Source organism: Lathyrus oleraceus, chromosome 2, assembly GCF_024323335.1.
Source record: "Lathyrus oleraceus cultivar Zhongwan6 chromosome 2, CAAS_Psat_ZW6_1.0, whole genome shotgun sequence".
Taxonomy (NCBI): Eukaryota; Viridiplantae; Streptophyta; class Magnoliopsida; order Fabales; family Fabaceae; genus Lathyrus; species Lathyrus oleraceus.
In genome coordinates, this window is record NC_066580.1 from 269,459,591 (window position 1) to 269,484,902 (window position 25,312).

A 25,312-nucleotide genomic window follows, 5' to 3' on the forward strand; every position below is an offset into this window, starting at 1 on the left:
TAATTTCTTTTAGATAAAAGTTTGATTTCGATGAGTAAAATATGAGTGGGAACAAATGGATTTAATCAAAACATGCATATTCATTTCAATTTCATTATTATTCGAAAACAAATGAGTTTTTACAAGTGATTATCATAAATGACAAACAAGAAAATTACAAATGCAAAATGATTGAATGACAAAATGATCATCGACGTAATTAGCCTTATTTCGATCCATATAATGGATTTATTTCTTACAGGAAGTGTGTAACACCCTTCTAAAATACCCCAAAATTAATTAAAACAACAAAATAAAAATCAGAGTAAATATGCAATTTAAGGGTGTCACACTTGACACTTCACACCAATCATCAAAATATCCTGTCATGCTCATTTATTTAATCAAAACAAACCATTGCATAACTCGCAGCGGATAAAAATCTAACAACATTCAAACATGTAACACGTCACATGTAAAGTTGTTCAACAACCAAAAATGAAAACAAAGTAAACATCCCATCCCGATGTTACATATACCAGAGCATGACCCACTAAGGAACTACACTAGACTCCAAGGACTAGCTCCTACTCAATCACTGCTCGTTACCTGAAACATAGTTGGAAGGGTGAGTTCCTCAATCGATATAATAAGCATTATAAATTATCATGTAATGTTAAGTAAGTTAACACATTCAATCACCCTAATCAGATCACACAATCAGTAACGGCAATATCAACTCCAAAATCATACTCAACCCAATCACAAACAGCACGCATAATATTGGAATACATCCATTCATATTAAACGCCATACATACATTATGCAATGAGACTCCATGCATGCGGTACCGACTATTCGTGAACATATAGTTCAACCTCACCGATCAAATCCAGATACGGCTACCAAGCTCACTAGTCCCACTCATTTGAGACCTAGTGACTCACATCACTAATTCCTCACCATGGGAATTAGCTACCACCCCAAGGGCTATGCTATGCACGCTAAATCACCTAGCATGCAAACATCAACAACAATCCACAACAATTCACTCACTAATTCCTCACCATGGGAATTAGCTACCACCATAAAGGCCATGCTATACACGCTAAATCACCTAGCATGCAAACATCAACAACAATTCAAGATAGACATATGCTCACACTCTAAGCCATAAAACAGTCCATCCACAATTGCATACATAATAGATATATTCACAACATCATGCATACCATCATACATTATCAGCATATTCATCACAGAATCATATCATATCATGCCAAATAATAACTCACAGTATTAGCACACTCTACTAATACCTATACTGCTCAAAACAACGGGAAATGATCCCTACTATATCATACATCAGCTAAATTACATCACTCAGCTGAAACGACCAAAAACTGCACAACAACAGCTCAGAAAAATCACAATTCTGCTCATACGCGTATGCCCCATGCCCATACGCGTATGGCCCATCTCCTGACCAAATCCCATACGCGTAACACCATCTCATACGCGTATGCTACGCGTAACACTTCCTCATACGCGTACCAACAGAGACAAAACTACGTTAAAAACGTCATCTTCTTCATCCATACGCGTATTGCCTAATGCCATACGCGTACCAGACCATCTCATACGCGTATTGCCTAGTGCCATATGCGTATGACCAGAAACCAATTTCCAGATCTGCTATGGTTTTCTCTGCTACGAGATTCCTCAGATCCAACCTTCCACAGTCCAATTCTTACACAACATTCGTTCATACTATCAAACACAGATCGTACACATTCAATTTCACAATTCCTACCCTTATTACATCTAATCCCTACGAATTTCTTCAATTATACTCAGATCTCATTCATCCAAAATTTCACAATTTCATCATGCATCATTCTAATTAGAGTCAAATCAATGGTTTATCACTACCCATTACATGTTATCCCATAATACCCATTAAACGATGATAAACCCCCCTTACTTGAGTTAATCCGGCAATCCTTCAGCTTCAAGCTTTTCCTTTCTTCAACCCTTGTTCTCTTGCTCTTTGCCCTTTTCCCTTTTCCACTTTTGAGTCGTTTCTCTGTTTTCACGTGAAAACCTCTTTTTACCAAATGGGACTTTTTTCTAATTCCAACTTTTATTCCAATAATAATAATCCAATTATTTAATTTAATTAATAAATATATTATTAACTTAAATTAAATAATTATCATATTTTTATCGGGGTGTTACAAAGTGACATGACAATCTTCAACCCATAAATACCTCTTCAGATATACCCTGGCTTCCATTTGTATCGGTTATGGCATTGGAGTTGTGCCTGCATGTGGAGGCATGGGATTATATAGTATGCTCAGGCCATTTGGTGTGAAAGTGATAGCCTTTTAATCGATCAGATGTTGCACCTTGTACTTCAAAGCTCTACAATCTTCGATCATGTGCCCAGGTGCCCATGAGTGGTATACACATCTGACATTTGCGTCGTAGCCCTAAGGAAGAGGTGTTGGAGAAGGTCCCAATTCCCTTAGTTGAACCACTGAGCTAATGAGAAAGAGAGGGAGAAGTCGAATGTATGGCATAAGAACTAGATCAAAATGTGTCTCTGGCCTCCTTGGTCTCTGTTCAGCATAGTTCCGCTGTTGATTTGGATACTGATTATGATTATGTACTGGGTTCCTCTACCTTAGTCGGGGAATAGGAAATGGTTGTTAACAGGGAGGCCTTCGAAGTCGAGGTTGGGGATGATATCCATGAGACCGCTCCTGATGTGAGGTGATGTCAGACAGATGCACAGGAGTGACCACTTATGGTACGGTATTTGGTGCGAGATTGCCTTCCTTCCTCAAAAGTGTTTGCAGAATCTCAGTGATCAGGCTCATCTGAGTCTTCAATTGGTGAACTTCCACCCTCAATGCTTCTTGACCTCTCTGAATTTCTTCCATGGTGATCTAAGACATGCTTCTAGTTCAATAACGATTGTCGGGTAATCAACTAGTTGTTCATAAATGAGAGGTGATATGAGGCTTTTTCTTATTTGGAAGAATGAAGTGCTTTGCAATGTTATGCAATGCATTTTTTTCAGTTCAAAGGATGCAATGGCATGCAATATAAATGTTTTGTATGTTCATGATACAAGAGGATATGACTGTAGCAGATTCAATGTATGTTGGAGGTTTAGTTTCCTGGCAAGAGACCCATATCCCCTCACAAGGTGAATACTAAGACTTTATGAAGATGCTTACAGTAACGGATCCTGATGCAAAAATATCGTTGTCACCAAAAGATAACTTGTGAGTCAACAATACCTTTGGGATGATCTACTCTAAGTGAGGCTATCCTCAACTTCAAAACCCACGGGTTTTCTAAAGGTCCTTAGAGTCACAGACCCTCTTTGGAAGAATGTTTGTCAAAGCATAATGACTTACGTGCCAGCGTAACTCCAATAAGAATCTACTTCAAATGGGGTCTTCGTACCTTCCCACCAAGACAACTACGTTCGACGAGTCAATACGAAGCTCCCTCCTATCTTAGGTGTACTCTCTAAGCCTTTGTATTGGTCTTTTCACTTAAGCAACTGAAACCAACCCACAAGAGCACATCAATTATATATAGAGGAATATATAACAGAAATAGATAAAGGCAAGTAATACAGAAATAAACATCCAAGACAAAAAGGATACATACATAACTAGGCTTGACTCACTTAGACAATTCCCAACATAGTCGCTAGCTGTCGCGCCACAAAAAATAGAGAGTCGCCACCGTATTTTATTTATTCCAATGGAAAGGGAAAATAACGATAAAACTCCAAAAGAATGGTTTTTGAAACCAAGAGCGAATTCGGAAGTCGGTTATGCAAGGGAAAGATATTAGCACCCCTCACATCCGTTGTACTCAACGGGAACCACTTTCTTACTCTTCGTGCGTATGGATGTTGTAATCTGAAGGTTACTTGCTATCGGTTAATGAGTGAAAAATAAGATGAGAAAAAAGAAAGAAATAATTATTAATGTAAGGAAGAAAGAAAATAATAATTAATGTGAAGAAAAGGGAAATAAATTATTAGTGTGCTCGTCAAGGTTTCGAACCCTTATGCCTACATATCCTCATCGTGCAATAAGGAAGTCAGAGCTCTGTAGTTCCGATCACAAAATATAGTACTTGTTGATTGTTTTTTACGAACATTGTTAACATTCATGTTCCAGCGGTTGACTTTGCTTGTATGCTCACGACATGAGAGGCTTAAATGTTTCTTTGTTTGCGGTAGAACAAATGCGCTTGGATCACATTCTAGCAGTTAAATATTACTTGTATGCTCGCGCCTGGAAGGCTTAAGATTTGTTCTTACCACGACATAACGAAAGTAACATGCCCTTTCTGAAAAAAAAATTTGGAATCCCTAAGGTGGAAAATTGGATTTGATTAGATGTGGTTGATTTTAGTACGGAGACTAGTATCAGACCACAAGTTAGGTACGGTCGACAATTTAAATACTTGGGAGTTGAGAGGACAGTTGCATCCTAACCCATCTTTTTCATCCAAAAGAGTTTTGATTATGAAATGTTTTGGCGAGTTTAATCATTGTACTTAGAGGGAGACAAGCATTTAACTCTTGGCTAAGTACAACCAACAATCAGAATACTTGGGAGTTAAGAAGGACAGTGGCATCTTAACCACTCTTTTTCGCTCTCAGAGCACCATATTGAATTCGTTTTATTGTTAAGTGTTTTTAGGTAAGAAGTCAAGTAATCAGGACATAAGCTAGATGTGGCCGACAACCCAAGTAATTGAGTGTTGTACACAAGTACGTACACCCCACTTTTTCATTCCAATTTATTGTGATTTTTTTTTGAAAAGGGTCTCGGTGTTAGATCATGTGTTTGGAATTTATTATGGAAATATTGTGTGAAGAATGAGATTGAAATTGATTAAGAAGTGATAGATGGGAGAACAAAATAAGAAGTGAAAAGAGAATGAGAGAATGAAAGAATGGAATGGATAATGATGGTGAGATACTTGTCGTTAGATGAAATACTCATGTTTCTTTGGAGTGAGTTTTATTTAGAAAAAACACTTGACGTTGGACCAAGTGTGCTCTTTGTCTTTTGAAAAAGTCTTTTTATCGTTTAATTTTATCTTTTTAGTTAGCATGCATTGGAAAACATTTAAAGGAAAGATAAACCTAAGATATTACATGTTCATTGGAATGGGGGACATGTTATCCACAATAGGGGGATGATACCAAACAATACAAGGAATGGGAAATGGAATTATACAAGTTACAAATAAATACCATGCCTAAAACAATAAAGTGACCATGGTATCTATTGAATTAGGAAAGACTAATAGACATTTAGGTTAAACCGTGTGTTTTGAAAAACACTACGAAGACTTTATTATATAGAGAGAGATTACAACTAATTACATGATATATTTGATGTGAGACTATTCTATATACAAATATTCTCAACACTATATATTTACAAATATCAACACTCCCCCTCAAGCTTGAGCATATAAGTTAAATGCACCAAGCTTGTTACATATATAATTAGTTCTGGGACTTCATAGAGATTTTGTAAACACATATTCCAATTGATCATTAGAGTTGACAAAGTTTGTGACGATGTCACTGAAGGAGAATTGCGATCCAAAATGCAACGGAAATTAAAATTTTCTCCTTTAGAGATCCTTACGAATGGTCATGATCAGTGATAGAATATTTACCTCTTGTGACGATTGAAATCTTTGGTGCAGATCTCTTGTGACGATCAAAACCTTTGATGCAGATCCACAGAGCGATCACGAACGTTGAACGATGACAACGTCTCTACTCAGTCCACACGAACGGATTCCTTCAATCTCAGTGCTAGCTGGTACGAGTGAAGGCTTTGAGTGAGAGAGAGAGAGAGAAAAAGAAAATAATGCAACCGCAATTTATGCTTCTGCACAAGGGTTCTATTTATAGAACCACTTGTGTGGGCTTCAAGCTAAAAAGCCCACTTAAGTGTATTTTGGCCCATATCTTATAATATGCCCAAAATCACTTAAGCTCATGGTACCTTACCATATTTCGTATTCTACTTAAGTACACCGTACCTTTACGATGTTCTACAATTCACTTAAGGGCACCGTACCTTACGGTGTTCCTTAGTTACTCTATCTCTCATCAATCCGTCCTTTGCGTGTGACCCTGTAGGTTTTCGCGGGATTGGCAATTATATTAAATCATGTATTTAACATAATAAACAGTGAGCGGTATCTAGCAACACATCACTGCTACCCAAGACACGAAAATGTCATGTGATCTGACAATTCCTTTTGTGATAATACTTATGTGTATAATTACCATTTTGCCCTTATGTCTATATTGAACACAAGGAATAGACCGTGTCATCCTTGTCCAGTTCAATATTGGGCCCATAGACATTTATCCTGTTATGCAGGATGGACAAATTCCATCTAGGTCACTCATGTCCCTCAGCATGCTTCATGGAGTACCCATCAACTGTCTTTATGGTTATCCAGTTATGGACAACGTTTGATCAGCAATAAAGCACTCGACTCTACATCTAGGGTCCATAGTGGTTTCAGGTCGAAGAGTGGTATACACCATTATCACCATGAGAATAACTTATGACACTTTGCATAACTTTTTATATAGTATTCTCATAGCGGGTCAATCCGGTATAAATATTACTCTTAATATTCATACCTATGTTTAAGACTTGATAACTCCTTATCCATGATCCATGAGATGTGATCATCAGTCTATATACATAATAGTCTTAATGCTTTAATGTCATCCCACTTCACAATAAAGCTCGACTACGGATACTTTAAGAATAGTGTCCTTATGTTTAATGTGATCTCATGATTAAGTCATACTTGATACATTAAACAGACTAGCTATTCTAGGGACTTTATTAAACAAACGTAATAAAGAAAAAGCCTTTTATTATTAATAAATAATTCGATACAAGTACCAAAAGTATTGGCCTCTAGGGCTTACACCAACAGTCACCTGACTCAATATTCTCTCTAACAATGTGACAGTCTATCTCAATATGTTTGGTACTCTCATGGAAGACTGAATTTGAAGTAATGTGCAATGCAACTTGATTATCACAAATAAGTGTCATTGGTCTTGCTTCTTCAATTTGAAGTTCCTTGAGCAACTATTTTAACAAAATAAGTTCACATGTTGCCATTGCCATGACCCTATACTCTGCCTCGGCGCTTGATCTTGCAACTACATTTTGTTTCTTACTTTTCCAGGATATAAGGTTTCCTCCAACGAGTACACAATACCCAGAGGTGGATCGTCTATTAATGGGTGACCCTGCCCAATCAGCATCAGAGTATCCAATTATCTGAGTATATTCTTTATTATCTTCATACACTAAACCTTTTCCTGGAGCACATTTGATGTATCTCAGAATCAGGATAACAGCATCCATGTGTTCCTGACAAGGGGAATTTAAGAACTGACTTACCATACTAACTGCAAAAGAAATGTCTGGACGGTGACTATGAGATAATTCAACTTTCCAACTAATCTCCTATACCTTCTTGAGTCAGATAGAGGCTCCCCCTGATTAGGTAGTAGTTTCACACTTGGATCCATAGGAGTATCCGCTGTTTTAGAATTCAACAAACCTGTTTCTTCCAAAATATCCATAGCATATTTCCGCTGAGAAATCACCAAACCATCTTTAGATTGGGCTACTTCAATACCCAAGAAATAATGGAGTTTACCAAGATCTTTTGTCTGAAATTGATTTGAGAGATGTTGTTTTAACTGGAGTATGCCCTGGTGATCACTACCAGTTATGACAATATCATCTACGTACACAATAAGATAAATACACCCTTGAGCTGAGTGACGATAAAAAACAGAATGGTCAGCTTCATTACGGACCATACCAAACTGTTGTACTACAGTGTTGAATCTGCCAAACCAAGCTCTCGGAGATTGCTTAAGACCATAAAGAGACTCGTGTAACCTACACCATATTTAATGACTCCCCCTGAGAAAAAAATCCAGGTGGTTGCTCCATATATACTTCCTTTTCAAGATCACCATGTAAAAAATCATTTTTGATGTCAAGTTGATGAATAGGCCAATGTCGAATGGTTGCGATGGCTAGAAGAAGTCTAACAAATGCCATCTTGGCTACAGGCGGGAAGGTATCACTATAATCCAATCCGAAAATCTGAGTGTATCCTTTGGCTATCAAGCGAGCTTTAAATCGATCAATCTTACCATCTAGACCAACCTTCACTATATAAAGCCAACGACAACCTACTAAATATTTCCCAGGGGGTAGAGGAACCAGTTCCCAGGTACCATTGCTTTCAAGAGCATACATTTCATCAATCATTACTTGCCTCCACTCAGGGTGAGATAATGTTTCACTTGGAGTTTTAGGAATAGAAATAGAAGACAAAGAAGACAAACAAGTATACTACAAAGGGGAAAGACAATGATAACATAAATCAATATAATGTGGAGAAGGATTTCGTGTTTGACGTATACCTTTTCGAAGGGAAATCAGAAGATCAGACTCAGGTTGCAGGATCAGATCCCGTGATGGCAGAGGTGTCGGAGGAGAGTCTGCAATGAGCTCAGGGACAAGTATGGCCTCAAGGGCAGGAATGACAGACATTGGGTGACGATGTTGATATGTTTGAAGTGGTCGAGAAGTGGGGGGGGGGGGGGGGGGGGTCAGGAGCCATAGACTGGTGGGGGATAATGGTAGGAGGGACATTAATAACCGCCGGAAAAGGTGTGGGATTACTTTCTTGAAGAGGTTCCGGAGATACTTGGTTGGACTCGAAATATGGAACAAACTCGAAGAAGGTGACATCGGCCGATACGAGGTATAGTTGTATAATATGAGAGTAGCAACGATAACCCTTTTGGGAACGATGATAACCAAGAAAGACACACTTTAGTGATCGAGCTTCTAGTTTATCAAGAGCAGGGGAGAGATTGTGTACAAAACACGTAGACCCGAATACTCGAGGAGGAATTAGGCGGAGAGGAGAGTTTGGAAACAAGATTGAATGAGGGATTTTATTATTAAGGATAGATGAGGGCATGCGATTTATGAGGTAACATGTCGTGCGCCGCATCCCCCCAAAAACGGAGAGGAATATTACCATGAAGAAGTAGGGTCCGAGTGGTTTCTACAAGATCCCGATTTTTGCGTTCGGCTACCTGTTTTATTGGGGTGTATGAGGGCAAGATATTTGGTGTAAAATACCATTGGATGACATAAAGGTTTGAAATTGTTGGGATAAATATTCATGTGCATTGTCACTTCTTAAGGTACGAATAGACAAAGCAAGCTGGGTTCTTATTTCTCGATAAAATTGTTCAAAAATAGAAAACAATTCAGACCTGTTCTTCATTAAAAATATTCATGTTGAACGTGAAAAATCATCAATAAAAGTTACAAAATATCTAGACTCAAATGTAGACACGGTATATGAGGGACCCTAAACATCGGAGTGAACTAAAGCAAAAGGGAATGCAACTCGTTTATCATTGGGAAAATGACTACGAGTATGTTTCCCTAACTGACAAGACTCACAATGTAAAATGGATAACTTAGATAAATTAGGCACCAACGTTTGTAGCTTGGGAATACCTGGATGACCTAACTGCGCATGTACGATGAGTGGAGAATCTATGGTGGAGCATGTGACAGATGACATAGAGAAGTAGTAGAGGCCTTGGGACTCACATCCGACACTAATCGTCTGTCCCGAACTCCGATCCTGCAGAGTAACATTACTATTAGTAAAGGTGATAGAATAATTAAGGGAACGAGTTAAACGACTGGATGACAGTAAATTAAATGGGAAATTAGGTACATATAGGACAGAAGTCACAGAAAGAGATGGTAGAATTTGAACAGTACCAATCCCTTGGGATCGGGTTTGAAAACCATTTGCGGAAGTTATACTCGGTAAGAAACCAAATGTAGAGAGGGAAGAAAAAAGACCTTTATTACCGGTAACATGATCAGATGCACCAGAATCGAGGACCCAAGGACCAATAGGATATGATAGAGAGAAGTAACCAGATGAATTACCAGTGTGTGCAACTGAAGCCGTGGAACCAGAGGTCTGATTACTCTGACACCACTTGAGAAAATCCTCGCTACTTGGCGTAGGGCTCTGAAGAGAAGGTAAAGTTTGCATAGTGTTTGGATTATCAATTTGAGCTGCATTTACCTGGCATGGAGGTCTGCCATGTAACTTCCAACAACGGCCGATAGTATGTCCAAGCCGGTTACAATGGTAACACTTGGGACGAGGTTTGGAGTTGGATGACCCTCCTCAAAGGAGATTCTGATTATTGCCAAGAGATGCAAGGGTAGCAGTGTTACCTGGAGTATGAGCAACAATAGATGGAGGGGAAACCAGACCAAATGCATGAGGTGCAACCAAGCGCAACGGTTCTTCACTAACTGTATCATAGTTAGGAACAGTAGTACCTGATAAAATCTGGTTATGAACGGACTCGAGTTCTGGTGGTAGTCCCTTAAGTGCCATGACCATGAAAAATTTACTTTGTTGTTCGGAATGAGCAGTTACATCTTTTGCATAAGGCAAGAGGGTTGCGTAACTCGCTTTCAATGCATTACGCTTACTCAGATAGGCTTGCATATCCATATCTTGCAGCTTCAATGTGTCGAGTTTGAGGATGACACTATATAGACAATGAACGTCGTTGGAGAAGACTTTCTTAGCCTTTTCCCAAACCTCATTGCAAGTAGAGAAGGCTTGATACTACGCTTGGAGGTTAGATGCGATGGAAAACCATAACACAGTACATAGAGAGGCATCCGTTTTCTTCCATTTAGCGAGTTTTGCGGCGGCAACATCATCCAATTTTGTGGTTAGGTGATCTTCATATCACTGACCATGAAACCACATATCGACAACACGATCCCATATGTTGTAGTTGGTTGATCTGATTAATTTTTCACATGGGATAAGTGGAACTTGAGTAAATAAGACGGAATCAACATCTCACATGGCTTAAAGAAACAAAATCGAGACTGTTTGATGAAGTGAGAGGCAAAGTGGTTTTACCTGAGAATTTTGAGAAGTGAGAGGCAAACTAGAGTGATGACACAATTTGCAAAAAATATTCTCACCGGAAGACAGTGGATCAACTGGGTAAAGCACGACGAAGAGTTGTCTCTTAGGAGGCTCTAGATACCATATTGAATTAGGAGAGACTAAGAGACATTTAGGTTAAACAGTGTGTTTTGAAAAGCACTACAGAGACTTTATTATATATAGAGAAATTACAACTAATTACATGATATAGTCGATGTGAGACTATTCTATATACAAATATTCTCAACACTATATATTTACAAATATCAACAATATCCTTAAGTATAAACACACAATACAAATGAGAAATGCAACAAAGACGCATATTAGAAGCTAGGTCTAAATTTATATATGGTCAAAGTAGACAAATAAAAGTGAATGGAATTATATGATCACATGATATTCAATAAAAAAGAATTAAATTCTAGTGGGAGATTAAATACAAAATTAACTACCAAACCAATTGAAAATTAGCATACAAGGAACAAAATGCTATCGTGGGGAATCATGGAATTTGGAAATGAATCAATGAATTTTACCCTAATCAAGAACCTAGAGTAATCATATGTTAATCATGTTATTTCAAAGGTAATTAAAACTCAATGTAAAAAATGATTCAATTAAAACCTAATGGAGATTCAAATTAAACATGCTAATAGCTAATCATTATAATTTCAAAAAAATAAGTTAAAACAATTAACAAGGAAATAAGTAAGAAACGCTACAAAAAAGAGAGTAGGAAAATAGAAAAACCAGGGAGGGGGTAAGACCTGCAAATAGGGTGTAAAAATCAATCTAGGGCGCAGTCCCATTGTTGAAGCCCAATTTCTCATTGTCTTGAGTTATGGAGGTATGTTAATAGTTCTGTGTGTGCAAAAAGTGGAAAAGAATGGACTGAGGCCCACGAACACACACATGTGAGAGGGAAGAGATGGCTAGTCAAATTTAGATTCAAACTGAAAAAGGAAAACATGCTCAAAGACTTTTCTCTACACCTGGCCTGAAAACACCTTCCTCCGCTGCGCTGGAGGTAGCTTCCGATGGCGGTGGAGAGAAAAACCACCAATACAACAAACCAATATCCTCGTCTCTACCTCCACTATCCAAACTTGATACCAATTTTACCTAATTCACACCATAAAGCCTAAATCGATTCAAACTTGCGCACGAACCCTAATCACCAAAAGATAAATTAAATGATCACCTCAGGGAATAGAGGAAAAAGAAGGCTTAAGTTAGGGATTTGATTCCCCATACCCTAATGGATCTTATAGTGGATATGGGATGAGATTGAGCCACTGAAAGTAAACAAACAAAAGATGAACATGCAAAGCTTTGCAATGAATTAAACCAATGAAACTTCGTGATAGACCAAGAACAAGTGGGCCGTGAATGTATCTTGATCAAGCATTTGAAACATGCATAATGGATGATAGTGAAACAAATGAAAATAGGGTTAGATGCACACATAATGAATGATAGCCAAAATTAAGGTTTAGCTTGGTTATACAACCTCGAGTTGCTAGGAAACCCTAGCTTTCACTAGGTACACACAACTATGCTTTGAACCTAAGATTAATGTCCTCTTGTCTTGAACAATGCTAATGCAAGTGAGATGATTGATCATGAAGATATGCATATGAATTAAGGTTAGTGACTTAGATGAACATTGTGAAGGATTGGGTAAATTTTGGGGTACGACAACTCTGGAGTCCTAAACTTCGACCGAGAGAGGTTAGTTATCTTCAAGCTCTACCCCTTCACAACATATTTTTTTCAATTGTTGTTGGATCGTTTGGACGGTTGATTGTAGGGTTTTGTTATGGCGACATAATTCATCCATTGTGACATGCCTTTTTTGCAAGGCTTCTTGATTGGCTCCATAGAACTTTGAAACGCGAGTCACCACCATTGATGAACGGTGGCAGATTAAGTGAAAGCTATTGTTGAGAAGGTGTGACCCGTAGACCTTTTACCGGACTGATGGTGGCCTCCCACTATACTTACGGTGAGTTCAATTATATGAACCCTTCCGACAATACACCAAGGAAGAGGTCTTTAGTCAGCAATTTGTGAATGTAATACTTGACCTAACTCTATAGGTATGTATTTATAACCTAAAGACCTAGATAAAATCCTATCTTCTTTCATGCTCTTCCTCACTTTCAATTAATCTGACCTCGCTTCACCAGGGATTGTGAAAGGTTGCCTCTTTCTAAAGATCACACGTGAAGCGCCAACATTATCCATGTGTTGAGCAGATGTTCATTTAATTGCTTCACATTTAGGATCTATCACGTGCTCCACGTGATCATAACACATTGAGTCAACATTGTTTGTGACACATGAGCATTGAAGTACGATATTTATGACAGTCGACAAGATCAACATTTAGTGGAAAGTAGAACGGAGAGGATCCATTAGCATGTTTATCCGTTCCCAAACGAGTTATATACTCTCCATGTCTAAAAAAAAATGAAAGATTTCATCAGAAGTGATATACATATTAAAAAAAAATGATAGTCCGTCCCCATCAAGGAAATCCCACTGTCCGGTATTTATGGAAGTTGTACAAAATGAAGAAAACAATTGAGAGGGAGAGTTATAGTGTTATACGGTGTAATAGACACTATTTATAAGTTTTGTATTTAAATAATACATCCCAACAAATAAAGAAATGTAACAAAAGTTGATAAAGTAAGTTTATATGCAATAATAAGAATATAAAAAAGATTAATGAATTGGAAGGAACAATTATAATTGATAAGGGCATGATGAAGTAGAATACTAAAGGTGGAGCTAGTGATGTTATATTGAAAATGAGAGAGATGTGTCGGTAAGACACGTGGATGAGGCACAAGTAAAGGGACATAGACTACTATATGTCTATGTCTTGGTTTCAAGGATTGATGCTAAAAAGAGAGTGGACAAATGAGTATGCGTGCTTTCTCAAACCCACTAATTCAAAGGAGGAAATGTTGTTGACAGTTCATTCAAAGATTGATGGGTTTGTTCACAACTTTGGCATGGTAGGTATGTGATGTGCACATTCTTAGTACTTATCATCAACATATATGCATGCCATTCTAATTAATGGACTCATAAAAGACTTTACTCTCTTCCCTACACAATAATGCCTGCAGGAGCTAGTTACTGCTTTATTTCTTTTCCTGCAAACAAAACGTAAAGGAAACGCCTCTCTATACTCTCCTTTATTCATTCATTCATTCATATATTCAACTTTTTATTACTCATACTCATACCTAGAGTCTGCTTCTTCAAGCTAAGTAAAGTAGTATTCGGTTCCTTCTTTCACACCACTCTTTTTTCACTTTACTTTTGAAAAACTGCATCTAGAGTGAGGCCATGATGGACAGAAACAAAGGTGTTGAAGCTTATACCAATCACATGGATTGTTACTACTCTACTTCTGATTTTCTTCCATGTAAGAAACATCCTTCTTCTTCTTCTTCTGGTGCTGCTGCTGGTGGTATTTGTGCTTACTGTCTTAAGGAGCGTTTGGTGAAGCTTGTGTGTTCAGATTGTGGGGAACAAAGGCTTTCTTCTTGTTCTTGTTCTGATGAGATCACTTCAAATAGAAACTCATGTTCTGTTGAGGTGGGAAGTGTTGGCAGGGTTTCTTTTCTTATTGAGAATGAGAAGAATCAGACAAACCTAATACAGCATTTGAGTTCCAAGGCCAAGATGAATGAGAAAGAAGAAGAGGTTGTGGTGCTGAGAAGAAGCAGCAGCAGCTGTGTTGATATAAAAAGGCATGGTTTTTGGAGAATCGGGAAACTATTTAGGAAGAACAAGAAGAAGGATTGTGGGACAAGTGTTGTTGGGTTTGATGACAATAAGAGTGAGATGTGGATGGTGGATCATCATCCTCATGGGGGTGTATCAAGGTCAAGATCTCTTTGCAGTTTCAGGGGTGGTGCTATATTTGGATCTGAAGATGGTGGTGATTCAGTTTTATCAGGTGCTAGAAGTTCTATTTCTGCAGCTAGAAGTTCTGGCGTGAATGGTGGTTTGATGCTAGAATCTGGTAGGAGAAGTGGTTATAGTGAAGCAGAGCCAAGAAGAAGTGACTTCTTTTATGAATATGAGAATGGTAGAAAGAGTGGAGTAATGGAAGTTGATGGAAGCTACATAAACAGACGTGTTTTTTCCCTTAGAGAGAGTGATTTCAAAGGCATGGATGAATCAACTTTTATTGACTTGAAGCTTGATTATTCATCAGAATATAAGCAGCATGATTTCAACAATGCAAAGATGTCTGATAATAATAATACACTCTCAGGCTCAGGTTTTGGAAGCATAAATGTTGGAGATGGAGGTTCATCTTGTAGGATCAGTGTGAATGACAGAGGAATGAAAAGTGGAAGAAGAAAAAGCATCAATGGTTGGAGATGGATTTTCAAATATCATTCAAGGAAAAGAGATCAAGACCATATGTTCAAAACATGATCAAATTTCATAAAACACAATGAAAAAAAAAAAAAACTTCCAATGTAGTTTTAGTTTGTGGTTTAAATTGTCCGTAGTTGTTCATTAGACATGTTATTATTTTTCTTTGTCTAGTAATGTTATTTTGAGTAAATCCAATAGATAGAACTTCACATTTCTTGGAAAGTCCCTTGTCAAAATTGAAGCTTTACTTATTAGTAGCATCTACATGAAAGAAAGTGTCTGGAAAGTGAGATGGGGGGTTTTCACTCTTCTTTGTATTGTAACTTTCACAAATACAAATAATTATTCTCCTTTTTAAAATGATTGTTGTATAAGATTTTTGTATTCAAATTAAAAAATATAATAATATTGTTCTAAAACATTATATTTTTATTAAATTAATTTTATAAATATTTTGAAAGTAATATACAAAATAATACTAATTAAAATATATAATTTAGAAAATAATAGTAATCATTGAAAAGTGAGAAGATTGTTCATTTGAAAATATTTTTTTAACTAAAACAACAGTCATTTTAGTTAATGGAGGAACAACACATGTTTATTGAGAATTATGAGTGTAGAGTTGTCCACAAAAAGCATCATTAGAAAAGTGGACTATTTGGACAACAACCATAAAATGATTTGTTAAAGTTAAAATTCTGAACTACTTGAACCCCATCTACAAAACATCCCAACATTTTTTGTTTTTTCTTTTGCATGCTTGGTCCAATCTATTCAACATGACAGCTCTGCATCCTACACTAATCCCAAAATCAATCTCTCTCCTCTTTTTGGTTGAAACATTCCAACAAACAATGCTAACCAAAATGGACTCTTTGATTGTCATGTGGGGACCATATTTTAAAATCCACAGATTAGTAGTAGTACTGTAGTTGGTCATTGGAATTTTTTTTATTTTTCTTCACTAACTTCAGTCAAACTCGAGCATTTATACACGTTTTGGTTAAACTATTATTGATTGACCATGTCAAAATAAAACTTCATCTCATATATATAACTGCATATTCTGATTCATCCATTAAGATCAACATTAAAAAAGTTATTCTTTGATATAAAGATAGAAAAAAAATAGAATTTAGAACATGTATGTGACTAGGCCTCTTTCTTTGTACAACAAGTCTGAAGAGGCTCTCTCATTGCCTCCACCGGAAGGTCCTAATTCTGGTATTCTGGTCATTCAAGATAATGATTTGGAACCAACCTCTTGTTTTGGCTTGGGAAAGTACCATCAAGTTAAGGGGTTACCTTTCCCTCAAAACATGAACCTTGAGTTGTTCTATAGATCAGGCATTTCACTCAACAGAACTATTGGTTACCATCATGTTGCATTCATTCCTGTTCTTAATCAGCCACAGTCTTCCTATAAATACTATGTGATGCATCTTCATGGCAAGAAAATGTTAGAGAATCGGGTATGATAATCCTGGATAACTTCGAAGAATCGTGTTCGTACACTTTTCGAACAAAGTATTTCGACCCTATTCTTGCCTGGGTTCACGAAAACTTTGTGGGGATAATTCTTGAAGAACAATTTGTTTCTGGCAATGAGAAATGTTCAGGAATGTAGAGAGAAAGTTTGGTTTCGTTATCCTTTTAAACTGAGGCCAAATGACTCCTTATATAGGAGATCAATAACAGAAACCGAAAAGACGCAACTGTTTAGAAACGGTTACGTCAGTTGGGAAAGGATTCGAAATTCAAAAAAAAAAAATCGAACGGGGCGCTGCCCCGCACCCCTTGGAACCCCGTTTAAATTATTCGCATTCAATTATACGTTGGCTCGACGAGCGTGCACTCCGCACTACCCCTAACTCGTTTCCAAGCTTTAACGCATAATTGCATCGGCCTATAGTAAATCAAATTACTACTAAAATACATTGATGATACTAAAATCACCAACAAATCCCCCCCATTTTAGTGTAATCCTTGATTTACTCAATATATACAATAATATATACAAGGGTATAACACAGGTATAACGATCAAACAAATGCATAAATGAAAATGTCTTGCGATTGAATTTTCATCTTAGTACAAATACACATTCCAAATACTCGAAAATCGGGGTGTCATAGCGATTGAACCCGTCAATCCATTTGAGTGTCTGAAGATATAGTACACATATGTTTCTTACAATACTCTACTATTCATACTTGACACTTTACAAGCCATGTGTCCTTATCCATTAATAAGCATATAGGAAGCCAAGTCCAAGCTTCTTGAAGCGGCAAAACTTCATGCTCACATAGGTGATTCTTTTAATCTTGCACCTGCATTTGCAATTTTCCAAAAGAACCATTAAGAAGATATAATTCAACCTAGCCATCACTTGCAGGTCTGAGCACATACCTTAGGAAGATAAACACAATTGCTCCAATCTCTAACTACGATCTTTCCACATTGAATTCTGCTTCTAATGTTGTATTAGAAGGGAATTGAGTATACCATAGCTAATAGATTTAAATGGACTTTAATCCCATCCCAATTACCGACTTCTTCACTAAGTCTCTAGCTAACCCCTTCGTCAAGTGGTCAGCTAAGTTTTGTTGCGACCGAACAAACTCAATAGATATCACCCCATTCATGATTAATTCCCTAATCATACTATGTCTAACACCCAAATGTCTAGACTTTCCATTGTATATTTGACTATAAGCTTTAGCCAATGTGGCAGTACTATCACAACAGATAGAAATTGGTGATATCGGTTTAGGCCATATCGGAATCTCATATACCAAATTCCTTAGCCATTCCGCTTCTTTACCAGCAGCAGCTAATGCTACAAACTCATATTCCATTGTGGAACCAGTTATACATGTTTGCTTCTTGGAAGCCCATGAGATGGCACCTCCCCCAAGCAAGAATACCCATCCACTTGTAGAGGATGAATCTTCAGCATTATTTATCCAACTAGCATCCGAATAACCCTCTAACACCGAAGGAAATCCCATATATGACAATCCATAATTTATTGTACCCTTCAAGTACTTGAATACCCTAATTATCGCATGCCAATGATGTCTACTAGGATTACTAGTAAATCTGCTCAACTTTCCAACCGCATAAGCAATATCCGGTCTAGTGCTAATCATAGCATACATCAAAGAGCCTATAGCTTTTGAATATTCAAGTTGATCCACAGGTTTACCTGTATTTGGCATAAGCTTTTCTCCCGGATCCATGGGAGTACTTACTGGAGAACAACTTTCATAATTGAACTTCTTGAGTATTTTCTCAATGTAATGAGATTGCGTAATTACAATCCCCTTACTCTCCCGTTTAATCTTAATACCAAGAATAACGTTCGCTTCTCCCATATCCTTCATGGAGAACTTTGATGACAAGAAATTCTTCGTTTTATCAACTTGATTTTGGTCGGTGCCAAAGATCAACATGTCATCAACATATAAACAAATGAAAACTCCTTTACCGGAAGTATCAAATTTGCTATATACACATTTGTCAGCTTGGTTTAGAATGAAACCATTAGACAAAACAACCTCATCAAACTTTTGATGCCACTGCTTCGGAGCTTGTTTCAGCCCATACAACGACTTAACTAGCTTACACACCTTATGCTCATTACCAGGCATTACAAATCCTTCAGGTTGCTTCATATACACTTCTTCCTCCAAATCACCATTCAGAAATGCTGTTTTGACATCCATTTAATGAATCACTAGATTATGAATAGCCGCCAAGGCAATCAACAATCTAATAGTAGTGATACGGGCAACAGGAGCATAAGTATCGAAATAATCAATCCCTTCCTTTTGTCTGAAGCCTTGGATAACTAATCTAGCTTTAAACTTGTCAATTGTACCATCGACTTTCATCTTCTTTTTGAAGATCCATTTGCAACCCAATGGTTTGCAACCTGGTGGTAAATCAGATAATACCCAAGTATTATTTTCCATGATAGAACCAATCTCTTCGTCAATTGCTTCTTTCCAAAAAGCAGAATCTCGAGATTTCACAGCTTCATCATACGTTCTTGGATCCTCCTCTATACTATAGAAATAATAGTATTGAGTGTCAATCTGATCCTTTGATCCCTCAACTAAATATATTTGAAAATCAGATCCATAAGATCTAGATTTTCTAGCTCTTTTTCTCCTACGGGGTTCAAGTGTCTCACTTGGCACATCATTTGAATGATCATCTCTTAGAGATTCATATGAATTAGGTATAGAGTCCTTTGGTCTAGGTATAGAAGAGAAACAATTCTCATCAAATATGGCATCTCTCGATTCTATAATCGGGTTAATAGAAATCGAGTCATTAGGTTCTATAACATAAAACCTATAGGCCTTAGAGTGCTCAGCATATCCAACAAAGATGCAAGCTACACCCTTTTCACCCAAAGTTTTCCTTTTTGGGTCCGGGAGTCTAACCACGGCCCTACAACCCCAAACACGTAGAAATGTTAAGTTGGGTCGTTTCTTATACCAAAGTTCATATGGGGTAGTCTTGTTCCTTTTATTAGGAACCCTATTTAACAAATAGCAAGCCGTTAACATAGCTTCTCCCCAAAACCCTTCACTCAAACCAGAGTAAGATAACATGGCATTCACCATTTCCTTAAGCACTCTATTTTTCCTTTCAGCCACACCATTTTGTTGAGGTGTATAAGGTGCCGTAGTCTCATGAATGATTCCTACGGATTGGAAAAATACAGGATCATAATATTCACCACCTCTATCTGTACGTAATGTTTTAATTAACACATTCTGTTGCACTTCAACTTCAGTTTTATAAATTTTGAATTTATCTAAGGATTCGTCCTTAGCGTGCAGCAAATAAACATAGCAGAATCTAGATGCATCATCTATGAAAGTGACAAAATATTTTTTATGTCCTAATGATGGAGTAGCATGCAAATCACATAAATCACTATGTATCAACTCAAGAATGACAGATTTCCTTGTTATCTTAAAAGGTTGCCTAGTGATCTTTGTTAACATGCAAGTTTTACAATTTTCTACATTTTTATCAAAAATAGGAATTAAATCATCTTTAGACATTTCATGCATTATTTTATAATGTACGTGTCCTAGACGAGCATGCCATAACGATGAATTGATAACATTCGAAGAGGACATAAATACAGAACCAGAATCATTAGGAACTCCATTCAAATTCATCATAAACATACCATTATTATAATATCCAAATCCTACAAACACACCAGACTTCGATAAAACATATTTATCGGATTCACACACTTGCTTGTATCCAAGCTTATTTAATACAGGACCAGAAATTAAATTCTTACGTAGTTTAGGAACATACAAAACATTAAACAAAGTAATAGTCTTTCCAGAACTGAATTCTAGCACCACATTTCCTTTGCCTTCAACGGGAGCGAAGTGATCATCTCCCATGTAGAGGAAAGAACCATCTTCCACTGGAACAAGAGTCTTGAACCAGAAACGATCCTTGCAAACATGTGTTGTAGCGCCAGAATCAATCCACCACGCGATAGCATCATCCTGCATATAGAATGCTTCAGAATTTAGTGAAACCGAATGTTTAATCAAACTATTCAAATCACGAATTGATTTATGACCTTGGTTTTCGGATTGGTCCTTAGACCCCTTTCCTGAACCACTTGCATTCGCGTTATCATGCTTTTTGCCGGAACGACAATCCTTCTTGAAGTGGCCTGTTTTGCCACACTTCCAGCATTCAAGTTTCGGTTTCTTGTTAGCACCGAAACTGCCCTTATTGTTCTTGAAAGCACGCTTCTTTCCTTTGTTTTTGTTGTTACCGTTCTTACCACCCTCTTCGACCATATTAACCGAGGGTCCAGCAATTTCTTTGCCTTTTCCTTTGTCATCCTCCTGCGCTCTTAGAGATTCTTCTATGCGCAAGTGACTTCCAAGTTGGATCAAAGACAGTTCGTCTTTTCCATGCTTCAGATTGTGTTTGAAATCCTTCCACGAAGGAGGCAACTTGTCTATGATGCTTGAGACAGATATTGTTTCATCCATCTTCAATCCGTGTTGTGTGAACTGTCCAAGGATTCGGAGGAGTTCATTGAATTGTTCCATGACAGACCTCGATTCAACCATTTTGTAATTGTTAAAATCGGTTACCAGGAACTTTTTACTGGATGAGTCCTCTGCCATGTACTTGGATTCGAGACAATCCCACAATTCCTTTGCAGATTCTATGTTTTGATAAATATCAAATAAGGGATCAGACATACCGTTAAGAATGTGCCCTCTGCATATGTAGTCGTCGTTCTCCCATTTTGATCTGCGTCTCAGATTTTCAACCGTGTCTTCCTCCAGAAGTTCTGGAATCGGTGTAGACAGGACGTGCACCACCTTCAACGTTGTCAACATGAAATGCATCTTCTTCTGCCAACGCCTGAAGTCTTGTCCTTGAAACTTGTCCAATTTTCCGAAGTTTGTAGTCATCTCCTTGACGATGCTTCCTCCAGCCATGATTATCAGAAAATACTTTGTTCGTTTGTTAGAGAATCGGGTATGATAATCCTGGATAACTTCGAAGAATCGTGTTCGTACACTTTCCGAACAAAGTATTTCGACCCTATTCTTGCCTGGGTTCACGAAATCTTTGTGGGGATAATTCTTGAAGAACAATTTGTTTCTGGCAATGAGAAATGTTCAGGAATGTAGAGAGAAAGTTTGGTTTCGTTATCCTTTTAAACTGAGGCCAAATGACTCCTTATATAGGAGATCAATAACAGAAACCGAAAAGACGCAACTATTTAGAAATGGTTACGTCGGTTGGGAAAGGATTCGAAATTCAAAAAAAAAAATTCGAACGGGGCGCTGCCCCGCACCCCTTGGAACCCCGTTTCAATTATTCGCATTCAATTATACGTTGGCTTGACGAGCGTGCACTCCGCACTACCCCTAACTCGTTTCCAAGCTTTAACGCATAATTGCATCGGCCTATAGTAAATCACATTACTACTAAAATACATTGATGATACTAAAATCACCAACAGAAAAGAGGGTAAGTCTTTCTTCTGTGAAAAAGGAAAATTTCTTAACATTCTTTACACAAAATTATGTAATTAAGTATTTAAGTTTTCAAAGACACTATGTAGGTTAACCAAAGTTTAAGTGTTACCCATCAAATAGAGGCCCTATTATGTTATAGTTTAACTGTTACAAATATTTAGCAGACCCTTTGTAGCCACGGTTTAGACGTCTTGAATTTTGGCACATGACATGCACGCCATCAAAGACTACTCTGATGTAATTTTTTTTTCTTCTGCAGGGAAGTATACATTAACTCTAAGGAGGAAGATATGGACACATTCTGTTTCTACAATTCTGTTTCCGAAGAACCACTACATCCTCTAGATATCAGTGACACATATCAAGAGTTTGAGATCTATCCTCGTAGAAGCAAAGTTACATTAAGGAGTGGTTTCTCAGCTAAATCTGTTGCTCAAGATGGATACTCTCCAAGGTTTTTAAGTAGAAGGTGGAAAGTGAGTGCTTCAACATCAAGTGATTCAAGTCTTGGAGAAGCATTAGGTGTACATGATTCCCTCCGTTCAAGCAAACCAGAATTCAAATTCTCTATAACAAACAGATTTTCAGAAAGTGATGTTGTGGGAAAATGGTATTGTCCCTTTACGTTTATCAAGGAAGGAACTCACAGAACATTGAAAGAAGAAATGAGGAAATCAATGTTTTATGAGATGACACTAGAGCAAAAATGGGAACAAGTGTTTTCATGTGATAATAATGATGATAAGATGGGAAACACTGTAAGTGTTGATGCTGTTCTTCAAAAGGAAGTGGTTGTAATTGCTGGTTGGGAAGCTATGATGGATAATAATAAGATGGATGTAGCTGAGAGTTTTGCTTGGTTTAATAGTATGAATAATGTTGGAGAAAAGAACAGTATAGGATTGAGCATGGAAATAGTTGAGAGAATGAAGTGGGAGAAAGAAAGGGTTGGGTGGCTTGGTGGAAAAGAAAAGGAGTTTAGAGTTAACAAAGTGGATGAATTTGAAGGGAGTAATAATGGATGGAAGAAATTTGGATGTTATGTGCTGGTTGAGACTTTTGTGTTGAAGAGATTGGATGGGAGCATAGTATTGACCTATGTTTTCAAACATTATCATCAATTAAGAAGCAAATGGGAATGAATTTGTCTCCTACATGAGAAAGAAAATAATGCATAGGCTTTTGGTATTCATATTCAATTTTTTTGGTATGTATTAATTTGGTTGACTCTTGTAATAAAGAGATAGGATGGAACCATTGTGTGGACATAGGCTTGCAAACACTATCATCATTTAAGTAGAAAATGAGAATGATTGTGTATGGTACATGCGAAAAGAAAGAATGCATAGGCTTGTAATATTCATATTCTATTTTGTGTGATCTTCATACTTAGGTAGAAAATTTTGATTATACATTCGACTTTTAAGAATTAGATTTTGTTGTGACCTATTCAACAACCTCATTAAACAAGTCTATAAGTCTATTTGTTTATATATTAGAAACACTTTGGAGAACTTTGTTTTTCATCTCTTAAACCTTTTTGAAATTCTTAGAAATGACAAAGATGTCTTCGAGATTTTAGACTTCGAAATAATTCAATATATTCAGAACTATAAACACATTATCATCATTTTCTCTCATTCTTTTCAAATCCTACTAAAACCTACTAAAGATATATTTTAAAGAATATTCAAATCATCAATGACCTCCTGACATTTTATTTTTCGTCCGAATGCGAAGGTAATTTGACTTCCTCATGTTATTTTATAGAGTGTATGTTTCATTCATGTTGGTGAGTTTGTGCTGATTTACTTCAAATTGTAGAATTCAAAAATGTATATGATGTTAGTTCGGATTGTACAATCTTAACAAATGACAAACCCCTATTATGCACTCAGAATCAATAATCAAAATTGAATGTTTCCAAAAGCAACTCTATTTTTAAATTAAATTGGTATGCATTGTTTTAAATATCAACGTTGTCGATGAACATCATGTCGTGCATGTTGCTTATGTGAAAGTTGACATTGTATCTCAAGTTCTAGATACAAAAATCATTGATGTAAAAATTGACACTGTACCTCCATATGCATATAATATTGATTATCGTCTACAATTAACAATAAAGAGAAAATTTAATTTATGAGATGAGTTGTTGAAATGACTAAGAGGCAGAGGAGAGGAGTTAAGATTTACTATTGTTATTTCAAGTTCAGATTCAGGTGGGAAAAATGGAACTTTATTTCTTCAGTTGAAATGTGAAAAAGAGGTGTTTTGGGTCGTCTGCAAGGCCAATGGAGAGGAAGCCCAATAATGAAGTAAGAAGATACCACATGAAGTGTAGGTAAACTCTGTTTCCTTCGCGTCACAATGAGACTATCACGAGGATACCATGCCAATATCCTTGATCAATCCAACGTTTGGCCGCGTCACGTACGCATGCCGTTACCAACCATCTCCTCTATTTAAAGAGGAAACTCCACCACTCTCAAAGTATTCATAACCTTCCCATTAAATTTCCATTTTTTCACTATCTGAATGACTTGATTGTTTGAGTTAACCTTGTAGACCATCCCCCTTTCCACCGCATCAGAAACAACGAACTAATGTAACATATCATAAATCCACTCTTTACAGTAATCATCTATTTCCATTGCATAACATTAACATCGTCTATGGGAATCAACTTATGATTTTTGTGATCTCAACGATCC

At 37.1% G+C, this 25,312-nt stretch overlaps 2 protein-coding genes across 3 annotated transcripts; both read left to right on the forward strand.

The window, feature by feature from the left end:
- Window positions 1-13,927: 13,927 nt before the first annotated feature.
- LOC127119118 (uncharacterized) lies at window positions 13,928-15,897 on the forward strand. Of its 2 annotated transcripts, none has more exons than XM_051049312.1 (2): window positions 13,928-14,153; window positions 14,482-15,897. In XM_051049312.1, exons 1-2 carry the CDS (start codon window positions 14,007-14,009, stop codon window positions 15,592-15,594), a joined length of 1,260 nt encoding a protein of 419 aa, XP_050905269.1. In that variant the 5' UTR covers window positions 13,928-14,006; the 3' UTR covers window positions 15,595-15,897. The 2 variants fall into 2 exon arrangements, with proteins under 2 accessions (XP_050905269.1, XP_050905270.1); XM_051049313.1 differs by having other exon boundaries at window positions 14,017-14,157.
- A 747-nt stretch (window positions 15,898-16,644) lies between these two features.
- On the forward strand, window positions 16,645-23,740 carry LOC127121341 (uncharacterized). Its single transcript, XM_051051862.1, has 3 exons — window positions 16,645-16,999; window positions 22,588-22,590; window positions 22,858-23,740. Exons 1-3 carry the CDS (start codon window positions 16,683-16,685, stop codon window positions 23,738-23,740), a joined length of 1,203 nt encoding a protein of 400 aa, XP_050907819.1. The 5' UTR covers window positions 16,645-16,682.
- The last annotated feature ends 1,572 nt before the right edge of the window (window positions 23,741-25,312 follow it).